Source organism: Anthonomus grandis, chromosome 11 (genome assembly GCF_022605725.1).
Source record: "Anthonomus grandis grandis chromosome 11, icAntGran1.3, whole genome shotgun sequence".
NCBI classification, from domain to species: domain Eukaryota; kingdom Metazoa; phylum Arthropoda; class Insecta; order Coleoptera; family Curculionidae; genus Anthonomus; species Anthonomus grandis.
In genome coordinates, this window is record NC_065556.1 from 25,305,918 (window position 1) to 25,323,490 (window position 17,573).

Sequence of the window (17,573 nt, forward strand, 5' to 3'; positions counted from 1 at the left end):
TTTTGCTTTTAGGAGTCGCAGTCCCTTGATGCGAAAGGACTCGCGTTCACGCAGTTATAGTAGAAATAGGCATTATAGTCCGTCACCATCTAGAAGTAGGAGTAAGAGACACAAATCGAGGAGTCCGAGGCGCGAGAGGAGTCCGAGGCACAGGCACCGAAGTCCGTCGCCGCACTCGATACGACCGTCACAGTTATCAAATAAAATTAGCGATACTAGTCTATTTGCCGAACTGATTAAGGACAAATATAAAAGGGAACAAGAACTTAAGAAGCTCGAAGAGAATTTTAAAACGGAGAGACAGGTAATGTGCTTTTTATTTTACAATGAGCAGATAAGATAAACATTAATGAAGACCATAGACCTTTTTAATGGCTCTACAACTGCTTTGAAAAAAAGGTGATGCAAGCATTATCTTCAGCATAAATTATTATATACTTTTGATGGGATAAGTACAGACAAATAAGGCAAAAAATTAAAATAAAACATTTATATGATGATCATTTAAGTAGAGTAGAAGCAGGTTTGTTTAGGGATCCCATGTTCGTAATAAAAAAAGTCTGACTTTCCATCTCAGGTCTCCTATAAGGATATGTCCATATCTGGCACAAAAAATATTGCTAATATCTTGGCAACATATTTTGGTTCAGTTTTTGAAAATGAATTACCTGTGCATCAGTGTAAAAGTTCCTTCCTAAGCATACTTTTGTAGAAGGAAATTTTCTGCAGATGAAGTTAGGGATTCCATTAAAAAACTTAAAAGGGAACCGATCTATTGGTCCCGATGGTCTGCCTGGTTATATAATAAAGGGCTGTGGTGATTTTTGGTACCACCTTTTTTATTTATTTTTAACCTTAGCCTGAAAATCAAAACGTGGTAATTTTACAGCCAATTTAGTAGGTCATATGTTACCAGTAAAAGGAGTGGTAAACTTATTTTAGTACTGTAAATTTAAAATATCTGTAAAAATGTGAATTTTTTGTTTCGTAATTTTACTGCGGTCTTCTGTAAAATGTAAGCAATAATTATAGTAATTTTTAAGCAATATTACTAAAGATTTACTGTAGTCTTGTACTTTTACAATGGTTTTAATGCAAATTCAACGATTATATCCGTAAAAATCCTGTAAAAAAAGGTTAAGCATTTTTCAGAGACCCTGTAAATTTACTATAATATTTTTGGTTAAAAAATGCTGGTATGTTTTCTGTGTTTTTATTTTATATTTAGATATTATATATTGTTGCTGTAATATTTTTTAAATAAAATTCGTTTAAAAATTGTGGGAATATCCCAAACTAAAAGCTTTTATGAAAAAATAAAATTATATTTCCTTTAATATTTATTTAAACATATCTTAACATAACAAATTTATTTTGTAGTAAAACAAAGGATAAAAGATAAACTTAATGGAATTAACCTTAAAATATTAGGATTTATTAAGCTATAAACATTTAACATGCTTACATGCAGGAAAAACAATATGGGCCCCTTATTGTTGTGTTTGCTTTTTGAACTACATGTTTTGTTAAAGTAATGTTTAAAAGCTTAATTTTACTAAGTTTATTTTAATGGTACATATACTAAACAAATGTAAACAAAACAACTTCATATTAATACAAATTTTAATATAATTCCAAAACTTATGCGATTCCATATTTCTTGACTTTCAGGTTTGATGTTCTTAAAAAAAAAGAAAAAACTGTAAGCTATTAAAAAATTATATATTTACAGCCTGTACTTACGTCAAATTGATAACCTTAGAACATTGAAAGGCTAGAATTAGTAAACAACAACTTTGTTTGAGTCCAACATGTGCACAGGGGCAAGAGGGTTGTTTTGTTTACAAACATATTTGCCGATTCTCTGTTGTCAAGTCGACGCAAATTTCCAACGGAGGAAATTTTTAGCTATATTTTAACAACCATTATAACGTTAATTTAACTTATTTGTGTTATATTTTATAGGAAAATTTAAAATAAAAAGTATAAATACTACAATTAACCTATTTTAAGAATAAATATAATATCCTTAAGCAAAAAAAAACAAAATTATTAACATTGTTATCCCTAAAACTGCTTCTAAAAAATTTGAAGCGACAACATCGGAGCTTAAGCGTCTGAGCCATACGCGTAGTGTCATTTGTCAAACGGCTTTTTGTTTATTTTCGGGATTGGTGTATTTTCTTTAATTTTCGGTTTCAAAAGGAAAAAGGCCACATTTTAGTGTTTTTTTAAATTGCTAGGATGGGAAAAACTTGTGTCGTTTGTGTCGCATCATGATAAAAAGGTGATTCAAGCCGATCTTTTCACAAGTAAGTACCGATACTTTCATAACATCACATCATGGGGTAACCATCATCATAAACGTAGAATAGGGGATCTTATAGATAAACCTAATAAAAACTTGAATGTGAAAGTGTGGGTAAAATACCAAAATATTTATATTTTTAAATCTAAATATTTTTTTGAACATATTCATCTATCAATAGGCTATAAAAATATAAAACTAGAATTTTGTCCCTGGTTTTATTACAGGATTTTATGTTTTTTTCTTGTTGTTTTGGCAGAAAGAAGGCATACCTAATAACCATGTACCTATCTATGTATAGTTATGTTTTTTTAATATAGACATTAGGTAGATAGATGAAATTACTATTTTTTTATTGCCGTTAAAGAATTTTGAAAATTATTTATATATTGATATCTATGTATAAAGTTAATTTTGTCTTTCCCTAAAATTTGGTCGATATTTTTTTTTTGTTTTACCATATTGCAACTTACAATAATATATATAGAAATTGGCACCACATATTAATTCATTACTGTAATTTTTTTTTGCTTTTTGATTAAATATCAAATACTATAGATTGCCTAATATATGCCCAAAGGGAACAATGGATTTCATTAATGGAAATCAACAAAATTAAACAGAACATATTTGTTTGTTCAGATCACATCCTTAGAAGTGATTTCTTATATAAGGAAGATAATATTATCAGTAGCCAGACTTAGACCAAACAGATTAAAAAAATCAGCTCTACCTCAAAGGTAATTTTTTTTTGAATATATTTTTCTAGTATAAAAAAATCGTCACAAAAAGGATTAGTGTTACTCAGAAGCTTTATTTATAACTTATACTTATTAAATTAGGTATGTATGTAAAACTATTTTTTTACTAGGATTTCTGATGCACTGGTTAAAAACACAGCAGCTGATAATTCAGTTAATTTACCAAGTGATTTACCCTTCAAAGCTGCAGGAATAGCTTTCCTGAAGAGTGCAAAAACTTCTTTAGCTTCCAAAATGGTATATAGTACAAACAGTGAAGCTGATATAGACAATAACTGCATCTGAGATTAATAGTTCTACAGTAACCGTGGGGTCTAGGTCAACAATTACTATTTCTCATGCAAGCCGTTTTTGTTTAACTGCTACATATTCCCTGACTCTGCCAAGGAAAAGGTAAAAATACACTCAAAATAGACTACTAGTTTTATGCCATGTATCATCCTATTCTATATATCTTATTTAAAAGTGATATAGTATTTTATTGTGTTATATTTGTTTAATTAAATGCAATTAATTGGTAATACTATATTTTTATGTATATTATTCTAGGGTAAAATCAAAATGATATCCTGAGGACCTAAGCACTGATGATTCCACCGTTTCAAAAGCTAAATCACTTGTTACCAAATTATGGAAAAAAAATAAAGAGCAAAAAATTAAAATTCGAAGATTGCAATAAACAAATTTGCCCCAAAGAAATTGAATTAGATGTCTCAAGTCATTATTAAAATACTTAAGAAATAATAACATGATTTTTGAAAAAGCCCAACATACTACATATTTTATTTGACTTGTAAAAGTACTTGTTTGTATATTTTTACTAATAAACTATTTAATCTAATCTATTGTACATAGTCTTTATTCTTGGGTAAGCTTTGTTTTTTAGTATAAATTAATATGATATAATATTTGGTATTAGGTATTATATAGGTCACTGTTAAATGTCTCAAAACCATTGTACAGGCTAAATACTCATAATAAAAATCTTATAACCTATAAAAAACCTGCAACTCCTTCACAATTTAAACCTCCTTGTAGTTTTAACTCTTTCCGCTGAATCAATACTGTCCCTTTGAAAAAGTCAGCACCATAGAAGTATATATTATGTGATATAAAGTAAGTGATGTAAACCTGAGTTTTGTCCAATATAATAATAACAATAAAATTTTGCAAAATGTTAATAATTTGTGTCTTAAAACATGATTTATTAAGAAATCTATAATTTTATATTAAAATATTTAATTTCCATAAAAATGCTTTGACAAAAATGGTGCCTTTTATTAGGACCTTCCTCTAACGAAGTCCGTTAAAAAAACACATAAATAGCTCATAAATGGTAATATTACTTATACTCAAACTCTATAATAATTAATAAAAATTTATCAGGTAAATATTTGTTGACGACGTCACTGGTAGAGAGTGCTTGTATGAGTGGCATAAACAATGGGATCGAGCGGCGTTGCGATGCCATTACCGTTTTCTCGTTTCTTCGTACTTTATTTTCATTTATTTAAAGTTAATATTGACTTCGATATAGAGTATTTTATCAAATTTATTTTAAAAAAATGCTTGATATTTTATTAAAGGGGAGCAGTAGTATTGTTTTGAGCCTTCGGAAACAACTGAAAATTTTTATGATATTATAAAGTGATTTTTGCCATTTCTGTATAAGCATTTGGCATCATTGCATCAGAGATGTTGCAAGCAAACAAACCTGTCCATAGTTCCACGGCATGCTACTTCTAGCCTTTCAATGTTCTAAGTTGATAACAGAAGGTCGACAAATCTTCTTTAAAGTAATGTGCCAGTATCCTCAGTGACTGCAGCACGATTTCGTCCTGATCTTCGTCACAAATGGTAAACTTCTTATACTTAGCTTTTCAGGTCAGCTTTGGAAAATGCCAAAATATAGCTTTTTTAGTAAAAAGCACAGGCCATTCTCTTTTAATACTCCCAATTGTAGGCGGATCAGTATTTGTTAGGAAATCTCTTTGTTTCTTCTAACAAATCTTTAAACTTGGTGTGGTCCAATACTATTAATAATTACTTTCGAATTACTAGCATCATTTTCTATTAGTGGTTTCTACGTTAATGCAGAGCACCCAGCATTTCTATTAATGAGTTTCTTTTTGTAAATTTTTTTGCAGGAACGTTTGGTCTAATAAAATAACCCATTCTCTTGGTACCTCTATTCATATACCAATTTCGATCTTGCATTTGGCTTACTAAGATGCAAGCTGCGTAACATTCGAATTTATAGGTACCTGTGATGTTAAGCAGGAAATTTTAACCGTATTTCAATCAGTTTTACGGGCTTCTGTAATTTTCGTGACGTTCTGTATGAGTGCCGGGTTTTTTAACCATATGGATTAATTTTTATGCAAAATGACTATATCGACAGTAAAAAAAACTGTGATTTTCCTAAATCTAGTATCATTTAGGTTAATTTAATAAATATAGTAAATTCACATTCTGAAAATAATGTAACTACAGATTTAATTCAGTTAATTTCTTCCTATTTAGAAAATAGACAACAGTATGTAGAGGTTAAGGGCGCCAAGTCTGATATTTTCATTACTAGTACCTCAGGAGTTTCCCAAGGTTCCAATTTGGGAATCTGCTATTTTTGGTTGCCATAAATAAAATTGCTTCTGTTTCTAATGATTCACAAAAACTACTTTTTGTAGATGATTTTAAGATTTACTTGGAAATTACCTCTCTAGGTGATCTCTCTCTCTGCAGAATGATTTAGATAGGGTTGTTGATTGGTGCAATGCAAACTCATTACATTTCAATAATAAAAAATGTTCAGCAATGTCGCTGACACTTAACAAAAATATAATTAATTATAGCTTCAATATTAGCAATTCCAGCAATGAAAATGATTTGGGTGTAATTGTTGACTGTAAAAAAGTCCCAAATTCGTAAATTTTCCTCATTATGCTTCACAGTGCCCATGGTATGTCTAGGGGCGTATTTATTTTTTTTAAATTTATTTGGAGTTGCCTAAAGTAAAAAAGGAATAGTTACATTTGGGCCAAATCAAATTTATATCCATCCAGAGATCTAATCTTTCATGCGCCTCATACCATGCGGCTAAATCTACCGAAAAATGGATGGGAATTGAGTTTTATTATATCCCTCTAGCAGTCCGGATCTGAACCCAATAGAGACAGTTTGGCAAAAATTAAGCAACGTTTAAGGAACAATTCTCAACGTATTTGCCACAACTAAATTGCAAGAAATATAGGATAGTTTTACTACTAAATTTGTTAAGGGCTAGTTGGTTTAGGCTGTTATCCAAGTTAAGGGTGTCATTACACTTTATTAATTTTTAATCTAAACTTTTGCAAACCAGTGCTTCCGATATTTAGTGGTCAGTAACAACTAATTAAATAAGTAATTACCATTATAAACTATTAATTGCATATATCATAAAAAAAAATTATTAATTTTATATTTACAATTAAAAAAAAAAATCAAAATAAATTAGTTGCTAAATTGGCATTTTCTTCCCAAAATAACTGCTCGGTTCGAACCTATAATTGTTAGGGCTTCTATATACAGTTTTTATTGAAATCATTCATTTTTAGAATACCGAAACGATAACGGTAGAAGACGACGTAGACGGCGACCGTAGTGGTAGTAACTCGGAAGTGAACACTAGTTCAGTGCCCATGGATATTGATAATATTCCTATACCAGATGCGTCTCCCAAAAATCATAAGGCTAGTAATAACGAAAAAGTACGTTGCAATTGCCACAGTTTTTTTTTTTGCATTACATCAATTTTTTTAGGGTTCATCAATAAATTTGACTGTATCGGATAAACAGGCGGCGCCCGCTAATATCGACTCTAGGTTGGCCTCTTTCGATGCTACCCAAGTGAAAACCAACGATGCATTAAAAGGAAAACATAAAAGTGTAACGATGTTGCCTATGCCACCGGGAATGGACGAAACTGAGTAAGTCACTTTTTAATTATTAATAGAATTACACTCGCCTCAAAACCTAATTGTTTAGGGTTCAAAATTACTATTACAAGATTTATATATAAAGAACATTCTTTTATTAAGCATAGCAAACAAGTTCTAGTTAATATTCAATTTCAACGAACTACTAAAACAGCAGATTGATATGCTTTTTCTAGGCATTCCTATACTTAAATTATTACATTAAGTCTGTTTCCTGTGGGATATTTATTAATTCCTAGGTAACTGCCAAATATCTTCTGAATTCTTTCAATTGACAACTGTTCTGGATATACAGGGTGTTTGATGGCAGATAGAGTACTACTGTTTCTTGACAAGCCAGAAAGAACATAAAATATGCAAAATAATAAGTTATCCTCGAAACGTTTAGACATTTAAAATCGCTGATAAATTCAGTACTGTAAATTCAACCGAATTATTAGATATTACTCCAAAAGTAGATAATTATGACTGTTTCCCACCATTAAAAGGGGTTTTTAACATCTTTTACACTCTAAAGGCATATTTCTTATCTCACTGTCTATTTCTTGTCCATTCTTTCATGTCTGTTTTCCATACAAATATAGAAAAAAATGAATGAGAAGAAAAGCAACTAACTAATTCATGTCTTAAAAAGTTTAAGAAATTTTAAATACAGTAGACACTCAATACCGTGAACTCAAAAAAACAAAGGCTGTTCACATTATCGATTTATTCACGTTAACGAAGGTTACACTTTATGTGTACTAAACATTTATAATTACCAAAAGTAACAGAAACAAAACGTAATTAACATAACATAAAGTTCATATTCTTACTTAAAAATATTATTTACTGTAAAGAAGGAAAGATACAACAAATTTCAAACTTTAAGAAATTAGTTTTTCTTAAAGAAGTCTGAAATTTTTGTTTGTTTTTTAGGTTGTTTTACTTTTAACATCACAGCTTTCTCTATTAATTTTTTTTAAGACTACAAGGTCATTTATGTCAATTTCATTTTCCTCTGCTGCCCACAGAATCGCTATATTAAAGGCATTAATTGCCCTATCTAATGAAATTTTATTTGAGGGTTCCTGCTCAACCTCATTTAATACTTCTGCTTCATCCGATTGACATTCTTCAATGTCGTCCTCTGCAAAATTATTGTCACACTGATTCCACTCTACAATGGAAGAATCTTCAAAAGTTCCCTAAAAAAAATTGTAATCCAAATTAAGACTTAATATTCAAATATAAAATGACAAAATTTACCTGAGGTGTCAATGTATGTAAAAGACCAAGAGATTCAGATATGGGTTTCTGAGCAGTGCTGTCCCATTGGTGTTTTAGGAGAGAAAGAGGTACATTTTCATCATCAGTGTTTACATCATGTGTAGAGGATTTAAAATGTTTTTCCAACATTTTTTGTTAACTTGAGAATCAAGATGATTCCAAGCAGACATTAAATTGATCACTGCATCTTTTATTGTCAGGTTTTTTAGGGCATCAATGACATTCGTATTGTTGGCCACTATGGATGATAGAAGACCTTTTCTGTAGTACAATTTTGTTAGCCTAATAACATTTTGATCCATAGGCTGTATGAGTGGGGTGACATTAGGTGGCAGGTACATGGTTATAATTTGTCCATCTTCACTTTTTAATTCTTCTTCGGTTGGATGCGATGGTGCATTATGCAGAAGAAGTAGAGCTTTCAATGGCAGACATTTATTTTTTAAGAACCTCTTAATCTTCAAAAAAATTAATATGGTTGTACTAATCATAAAACAAAACTATAGATAAGGAAAACTTACCTGTGGTACAAACGAATAATGAAACCATTTTTGAAAAATTGCGGCAGACATCCAAGCTGATTTAGAATGTTCATAGTCAACAGGACACTCGAAATTTTTAAACGATCTTGGTTTTGCCGCTTTACCACTCACCAGTGGTTTACTTTTATGGAGCCCAGTAGCATTAGTGCAAGCAAAAAATGTTATTCTTTGTGTCTTCAATTTTCTACCAGGAGCAGTTTTTTCTGTTGACAAGACAAATGTTTTTTCTGGTAATAATTTCCAGTAAAGTCCTGTCTCATCAGCATTGTAAACTTGATCCAATGAGATTCCAAGCTCTGCTATTTTATTTTTTAGAGCCATTTTAAATGGGTCTACAAGCTCTGGTTGAGATGACAATTTTTCCCCAGAAATTTTTAAAAAACGAATTCCAAATCTTTTTTTGAATCTTTGTAACCATCCCTCACTAGCGGTAAATGATTTATCCCTTTCATTGAGCTGTGAATAAATGGATTTTGCTTTTTCTTTAATCATATCGCCACTTACCATTAAATGTTTATTCCGTTGGTCAAGAAACCACTTGTACAGTCTTTTTTCCATTCTTGGAAACTGGGAACCCTTTAGGGTTTGTCTTTTACCTGGTCCAACATACGTGTTTCTAAGAGCACTAGAAATCAGTTCCTTTTTCTTTTTTATTTTGCAAATTGTAGATTTTGCCACACCATACTTCTTCGCTAAATATGTAACACCTTGTCCATTATTTAAGTCTTGAATTACAAGAGATTTTTCATAGAGGGTTAAACACTTTGGTTTTTTAAGCGACATTTTGTTTAATTTATAAACGATCTAACACCAACACAATTTAAGTCACACTAATAAAAATCACTAAACTTTATAACCACTAAATTTCAAAACCACACTAACAGACAACGTAAACAAACGATAACAACCTGCCTTGCTTAACACACAATAGATTCACGGCGCCTATCGATTCGAAGAACGCCAAAAACAGCATATCGGGGAAGCACCGGCTGCCTTCGCCTACGTTACTGGCGAACTATCGATCCAATTACGTTTGTTTCCATTAACGGGAGATCGTTTGTTCACGGTATACGGTGGTCAATGCATAAAATAGTGCTGTTTCCGTTATGCGGGGTTTCCGCTATCCGATATTCACACTATCGAGTGTCTACTGTAAATGCATTGAATAGTTTAGAACGCGAATGTGACCAGATAAAACTCGAGTTATTCGATTTAGACCATTTTGTCGATTTTTTTCATTCTATCAATTCAATATTTAAAAAACTGACTGAAAGTACATATTTGACGTCTTGTCTTAACCGGATAAGTTTAAATAATATTACTAGTTATGGTTGGGACAGGGACAATACACCCTTTTTATTATATTTATCATCAAAAGGAATTGAAATACGCAACGCTAAATTTTTTGGTAAGCCTAAAAAAAATATATATAACGGAAAAATTTGACTCTGATGACGTGACAAAATATAAATATATTTCAGAAAAATATGTTTCCACAATTATTAAAAGCAGCCTAATTTCTCTTCAAACCCATCTCGGATTGCCAATGTGGAAATATTATCGTAGATATTTTCACTTATCACTGTTCAGTGAACCAAAGAAACCAACTGCTTTTATTTTTTGTAAAAAGAATAATAATGGCTACCTATAATTTGAAAAATATGAGCTATTTAGAGTTTTATGATTTTGTGCTTTTGCCATAAAATTTAAGTCTTAAACAAAATTTAAAGCATTGAGAAGTATCTTTAAATTGATTACATTTTTTTTTGTTTAGCGTTACATGTTTACCTTGTAACTGAAGTTTGTAATAAATTTTAAATAAATAAATGTCTAAAAACAAACGAAAACTTAGAATTTTGAATCGGAAAGTTTTTCTTTATGAAATATCTTGCTTAAATATGATTTTATTGAATAAATATTCAGTTTTTTCATTGAGGATTAGGTGTTACTCCTTTAAACTGTAAGTACTTGGCGAACCCTTAATCATCTAATTTCAAATATAGGCATAATCAGTTGTTTTGCATTACTTGTATTTTATTAGAATCTTGATGTGTTAGTAACCAAGTTTTCATGATGTGATCATCAAGTATTCACAAATTATTTGTTATTATCTTTTGGTACATTTAATTTTATTGAGACGAGGATAGTAAGTGGTTTAAAATTCCAACATTTTTTAAGGGTTTTCAGGTGTTACTTTTTGTTCTTACCAACTGATCTTGAACATTTCTTCTGAAGAATTCTTTTTTTAAATACCTAACAGCACTTCTTTCATTTCACGCTTATAATAGTGTTTGGGAGTGTTAATGTATACAAAATTGAATTCATCATGAAGGATTTAAAATATTAATATAAAAGTTGCAGGTGTTTTAGTCTGATTATTTGAAGGTATTTCTACGACGACCTACGTAGGTTTTAATTGTATTTATTTTTAGGTTAGAAGCAATCGAGTCACCTCCAAGCAGATCGCCGACGCCGCCTCCCAAAAAGGAAAAAACCCCACCGCTTTCCGGTAGAAAAAATGTGAAGGATTTGCCAATGCCTCCTAGTAAGTAGCAGTTTTAGAATTAGTAAAAAATAACTGCTTCTCAGCTATTTAAGTCCTGAAACTTTATATAACAAAGATCAATTAATGCGTTTTTTCCTAGTCAATAGTCTTTTTTTTCGGGATAATAACAGAAACTAAATATGTTAAGAGAATGGTTATTTTAATCATTAAGAAAATACTTGATATTTCATTTTTGAAATAGTAATTGGTTGAATATGACTCTAAAAGGGTTTTGGGTTTAAGGGTTTCTCACAGATAATCGGGCAAAAGCATCTAGGTTGAAATTGTCGATGCTATTCAAATATTCGTTTAAAAAAAACTAATAATTCCTCATAATATAAAACTGTATAAATATATTAAAGTAGATTTCTTGCACTTACGAGTCAGGTCTTAATGTATTTATGTGGTCATTTGCTAATGGATTAAATTTGAATGTTACAAAAATTATTCTCTCTTATGTTTGGATGCTTTAGTGTTTATATACAAAAAAAAAACAGATATTTTCTGAATAAGACTATTCTTGTTTCTATATCTGAAGGACTGCTTGCTTGCAAATTAATAACCATATTGATGCAATTATGAATAAAGAAAATCAAATGTTCCCGGATGACTCATTTGATTTTATTTTATCGGACTCGGACAGTTATTAACCTGCAACAAAATGGTTCACACACAAGGTGTTTATGATAACAGGTGTAACCTTCTAGTACCCCTTGAATTTGACCTTGTGGTAAAGTAAAGAACGCCAATGTATACCTCTATTTTCTTGGACATTGGTTTAGGAAAAAGTGAAATATTTTACTTCCAAATTTAATTAAATCTTTTTGTTTAAGTTTATTGTTATACTTGGTGCCGCTGCAGGCATTGTTTTTTTTTTTGAAAATGAAGAAATATTACGTTAAAAAAATTTAAGTTATTCCTGTAATGCTTTGTTTGCTACACTTTTATAGAAGCTTTTTGGTTAAGATTAACTTTACCCGATTTGTCATCAGCAAAATATATATATATATAGTTCCATTTTATAGTGGATTTACAATGCCTAAACAACACACGGGCTATAGAAAGATCCTCGGGAGTCCAACAAGTTTTACAATCATCACCTTGAGGTGGTAAAATTGGACGAATTGAATTCGCTTTTGCAAGAAAGAGCCAAACCATTGTCCCGCTTTTAGATCTTCCAGAATCTCAGACAAAAAAGAAAATTATTTATCAGGAAGAAGAGTTTTTAAAAAATTTCAAGAAGTTTTTAAACATAGTAACTAACCTTAAAGCTTACAAGCCTTTTTAAGAAAAGGCCGAATTTAGACTGAATAATACTATTTTAACGAGATTAGTTTACAAGATAAGTTAAAAGTTCGAAACACAATTCAGCTCTCTGATTATGAGAACTAGCAGATTATAACCTTTTAAAAAACAATGTTTGCGTCTGAAATGCTATTGTTCAAATTGTCCACTATTACTGATTAAATTGGAGTTTCGATAAAACGCTTTATTAATTATCTCAATAGGGATATATAAGTACTATACCCATGTCTTTGATGAGTTGTTAGAATTTTAATTTTTATACCCGATTCTTTACATCGCTTATGATCCAAGAATTATAGCGTTTATTTTAGTACCTTAATTTTATAGGAAAATATTATAATGAATAGTACACTTATATAAGAATTTTGAAACATTTAATTCTTATCCTCATTCTTAAGCAACGAGTTAATTTTTTTTCTGAATAATAATAATAATCTTCCGTTACAAATAATTGTTGGGATTATAACTGAGACCCAAAATTTTCCGCAAAACTTTTAGAACACAATAATAGTAATTTGGTAAAGATTAAGTCTGATTAATGATGTTTGGACATATTTCATTAAGAAATACGTGCCAACTTTACTTTTCAAAATAAAATTTAACATTAAATATGTAGAGAACATTTACAAATACCCAACTCATTCAATAGAAACTTTAATTTATAAACGGATTTTGTCATAAATGGCATAATGATATTTATCACTTATTTATTATTGGTATTATTGTATTTGTAAATTTTTTAAACCTGAAATAAAATAAACAAATTTGTTGATAAAAAACTCAAGATATTCTAAGTGTCTGCAATCTTGTACAAGTCAATTTCAAGATCATTTATAAATGTAATTAATTTTTTTTAGTTGTTCCGGGTACAGAAGAACTGAGCGGCGACGACGACGACATACCGTCGACCCCGCCACGTAACGTCCTCAAAAAAGTCGAAAAACCAAAAAAAGATTTAAACAAAACGCAGAAAGTGGTGAAGCGACCGCGCATCTTAAAGCGGCGAACTTCGAGAAATTTCCAAATGAGCGGCAAAGATTGGGGAGAGCGTTGCGTCGATATGTTCGAGGTTATTGCGCAGATAGGAGAAGGTAAGATATAAATTGATTAATACTTATAGCACTAAAGTGGATATTTATTTTTTTGTAGGAACGTACGGACAAGTTTATAAAGCCAAAGATGTGCACGCCAACGAATTGGTGGCTCTTAAAAAAGTTAGACTCGAAAATGAAAAAGAAGGATTTCCGATTACCGCTGTGAGAGAAATTAAAATTCTAAGACAGTTAAATCATAAAAATATTGTTAATTTACGAGAAATCGTCACTGATAAGCAGGACGCCTTAGATTTTAGAAAAGTAACGTTCGAAGCTAGTGGCCTCTTAACATAATATTAACAGAATTTTATTTTAGGAAAAGGGTTCTTTTTACCTGGTGTTCGAGTATATGGACCATGACCTCATGGGCCTTTTAGAGTCTGGAATGGTCGATTTTAATGAACTGAACAATGCATGCATTATGAAACAGCTCCTTGATGGTTTAAACTATTGCCATAAGAAGAACTTTCTACACAGAGACATAAAATGCAGTAACATTTTGATGAACAACAAGTAAGTCTTTTTAGTAATGTCCAGTCACCAGCAGGCAGCTAGGGCTAAAAATAAGAAGAAAATCTTATAGCAACTAAAAGAGTCGCCGCCTTTCAATGCAGAGATGTATTATTTTTAAAACAGTTTAAAATTTGATTAAAGTTTCTAAGCTTTCTCAATTGTTTAACACTGAATTTAAAAAAAACTTAAAACAGATTTAAATTTGTCTTAGTTTTTTACATTCAGTGTAAACTAATTAATAAACTATACGAAATTTATTTCAATTTAACTAGCCATAATCAAAAGTAAATATTTACATAATAGTAAAGGCGAAAACAGACTATCATCACGTTACGTGAGCTCATGGCAGGCGCGAAATATCTGCAGTCAATTTTTGCATGATTAATAATAGGTTAAAGACAGACTATTGTCACCTCACGCAGGTCACGACAAGTTATACGTGATAGCACGGAATCATATCTGCAAATTTACATTTTCGGCACGCATGAGGTCACGCATATTTAAAGTTTTGTGGGAGTGTTTTTCGGATAAAGTGTCAAATATGGAAGAAATATTAATTGAAAAAGTGAGATAACATGATTGTTTATATAATCACTCATCGCGCGAATATAGGGATCAGCGAGTACGACAGGAATCCTGGGAAGAAATAGGCAGACAATTAAAAATAGCAGGTAATCTCAGATTTTCATTTATTTATTTTAGTTAGGAATAAGTAGTTGTAATAGGTACTTAATTAATCATTTTCGTTGTAAATTCTTCCTCTACGAACCATACCAATTTGCCAAGGCACAGAACCAGTAGATGAATTGAAATATTCTTTAAAAGCCTCTCGAGTTCTGAATGCAGCATTAGCGTGATTTCTCCGTATTCCTTGAATATTTAGGAGTGCTGCTTTTGGAGACGTAAAGTAGCAATGTCGGGCTTTATTGATTCTGTACTCAACATATTATGCAGACAGCATGCGGCTAGTACAACTTTATCCACGAAGTCTGGTTGTATTTCGAAGTGTCTACGAAACACTCTCCAACGAGAGACCAAAATTCCGAAGGCGTTTTCTACAATGCGTCTAGCCCGTGATAACCTATAATTGTATATCTTATTAGGTTCATTTTCCCCCAAATAAAATCTGCTGTACGGACGAAGCAAATAAGTTTTAAGTGGAAATGCTTCATCGCCAAGAATAACATGGGGCTGTGGTAATCCATTTGCTTCGAGGGGAGTATCTCCCGGTACTCCTAATGTTCCGTTTCGAAGCTTCTTACCAATTTTTGATTTCTCAAAAATGCCTCCATCGCTATTCCTGCCATAGAATCCAACGTCAATTGCGATAAATTTATAGTCGGCATCAACCAAAGCCAAAAGAACTATTGAATGACTCCCCTTGTAATTGTAATATGGAGAGCCTGCATTGATTGGGCACTGAATATTAACATGCTTACCATCTATAGCAGCAATGCAATTCGAAAAATCCCATATTTGACTAAATCTAGCCGCAGACTTTTTCCATATCTCTGTCGTTGGCTTAGGCATTACAATGGGTCCCAAGTTCTTCCAGATGGCATCACAAACTTCAATGACTATTTCTCGAACTGTGCTAAATCCTGGTGTATAGCTGAAACCCATACTTCTAAATGAATTTCCTGTCGCGAGATGCCTGAAACAAAGAAGGTGATTTTTATTTTAGCGGATAAAGCCAAACAAATGTGGGACAAACTTAGAAGATGCTATAACAATGCCAGGAATCGGCGACTTGCAACCAAAAGTGGTCAGGCTACCAAGAATATTACCCCCTGGAAGTTTGAACAACAAATGGCATTTATTTTGCTTTACCTTGAAGGTCGAAGGTAAAATTCAAATTTCTTATAATAATAATAATAATACCTTGAGTAAATATGATTCTTTATTATCATACTGACGGCAACTATTCATCATTCAAGGACGTGCGGCAATCTGGAGAACGATGTTAATGATGCGGATGATATCCTGGCGCAAAATGATCCCACAATTGACAACGATAATAGAGAATCAGATGTCGAAGAATATCAAGAACAAGTCTCGGAACAAATGAATGAAAATACGGACGCGTTACAAAAACTTAAACAAAAAAGACAACAACATAAACAGGTTAACAAAAAAGATGCTGCGGCAGAAGTAGTTCAAATTATGCAGGAGAATAGCAATCTTAGAAAAAGAAAATACGAAGATAGAGAAAAAAGGGTAGAAGCCAAAAAAGAACAAAATAAATATTCTTTGGAAAATATGGACGAGATCGATTTATGTTTTTTGAGTATGGCAAAAATGACAAAAAAAATATCTAAACCTGAACAAACATTTGTTAAAATACAGGTTAGCAATGCGGTATTTCAAGCCGAACAAAGAACCTGCGAAAGGCAATCATATCACTCTGTACCCAGAGTGATTCCTACACCTTTGAGTTCTACACAGTGATCGTCTACAGTGCAATCAACTTTTTCACCAGAAAATTATCTTGAACACGATGATGGGCATTTATCAAACTCATGAAACACAGACTGCTTGGAAACAGGACAAGAGCGACAACCGACGCTTTTAGAAATGACCTCATTTCAGACAAACTATACTATGCTTCAATAAATAATTGTTTCGAAATGATGAAACTGCATTTATTTACTTGAACTCACCTTAAACACACCGTTAATCTCTCTTCAGTACTTATCGCCCTTCGGAATTGGGTATTTTGCTTTTTGATATCTTCTTTAACAAGTCCGTGCAAAAAATCAAATTCTTCTTTGGTAACCCGAAAATACATATGATATCGATCTGGGTGCTCATTCAGCTCTTTAACTAATCTGTAATATTCTCCTAATTCTTCCCTCTGTTTATTTATTTCGTGCACCCACTTCCTTTTTATTCCATCATCAACTATTACAAATGCAGCCACGTTTTCTAAGTCTTCTTCAAAATCTGAGGAACTGGTTGAGGTCTCACCTTCCATTTTGCAACACACTCAAAAAATATAAACAGCGAGTTGTATGGTTACAAGTGATATGACATGTTAAATAGTGTGATTATAGGCGTAACACCATGTGAGGTTTCGTCTAATGTGACAACACGTGAGCTCACGTGACGTGATGATAGTCTGTTTCCGCCTTAATTTTAATAGGTGATAGAGAATTTATAAAAAAATAGACTTTCATTTTAAAATTTTAAATAACAAAGATACAGGGTGTTAAAGTTAATATTAATTATTTATTTATCATAAGTTTTAAACTACCAGCTAAAT

The 17,573-nt window shown here is 31.5% G+C and overlaps 2 protein-coding genes and 1 long non-coding RNA gene across 9 annotated transcripts in view; 2 read left to right on the forward strand and 1 right to left on the reverse strand.

Annotated features, from left to right (window-relative positions):
• LOC126741914 (cyclin-dependent kinase 12) overlaps nucleotides 1-17,573 on the forward strand; it is a 50,644-nt gene that overhangs the window by 12,164 nt on the left and 20,907 nt on the right. For all 7 annotated transcript variants that reach the window (XR_007662433.1, XM_050448386.1, XM_050448387.1 and 4 more), the window contains 7 exons: nucleotides 13-304; nucleotides 6,663-6,815; nucleotides 6,868-7,034; nucleotides 11,287-11,399; nucleotides 13,562-13,795; nucleotides 13,854-14,059; nucleotides 14,115-14,311. Coding sequence is in view for 6 of the 7 variants with exons in the window: in XM_050448386.1 (XP_050304343.1) it covers nucleotides 13-304; nucleotides 6,663-6,815; nucleotides 6,868-7,034; nucleotides 11,287-11,399; nucleotides 13,562-13,795; nucleotides 13,854-14,059; nucleotides 14,115-14,311 (1,362 nt within the window). In the remaining variant the exon portion in view is untranslated. The remainder of the gene's footprint in view (nucleotides 1-12; nucleotides 305-6,662; nucleotides 6,816-6,867; nucleotides 7,035-11,286; nucleotides 11,400-13,561; nucleotides 13,796-13,853; nucleotides 14,060-14,114; nucleotides 14,312-17,573) is intronic.
• On the forward strand, nucleotides 1,574-3,930 carry LOC126741916 (uncharacterized). The gene is made up of 3 exons (XR_007662434.1): nucleotides 1,574-2,312; nucleotides 2,867-3,048; nucleotides 3,180-3,930. It is a non-coding gene; the product is annotated as an uncharacterized LOC126741916 (long non-coding RNA).
• LOC126741915 (uncharacterized) lies at nucleotides 14,984-17,483 on the reverse strand. Its single transcript, XM_050448390.1, has 2 exons — nucleotides 16,972-17,483; nucleotides 14,984-15,965 (listed from the first exon to the last, which is right to left on the reverse strand). The coding sequence occupies exons 1-2, from the start codon at nucleotides 17,283-17,285 to the stop codon at nucleotides 15,191-15,193; spliced, it is 1,089 nt and encodes a 362-aa protein (XP_050304347.1). The 5' UTR covers nucleotides 17,286-17,483; the 3' UTR covers nucleotides 14,984-15,190.

Bases quoted from the DNA above. Each gene is read 5' to 3' on its own strand.
- LOC126741915 (XM_050448390.1), bottom strand. From the start codon at position 17,285: ATGGAAGGTGAGACCTCAACCAGTTCCTCAGATTTTGAAGAAGACTTA. The intron at 15,966-16,971 runs GTGAGTTCAAGT...TCTTTGTTTCAG, and splicing joins AGATTAACGGTGTGTTTAAG to GCATCTCGCGACAGGAAATT.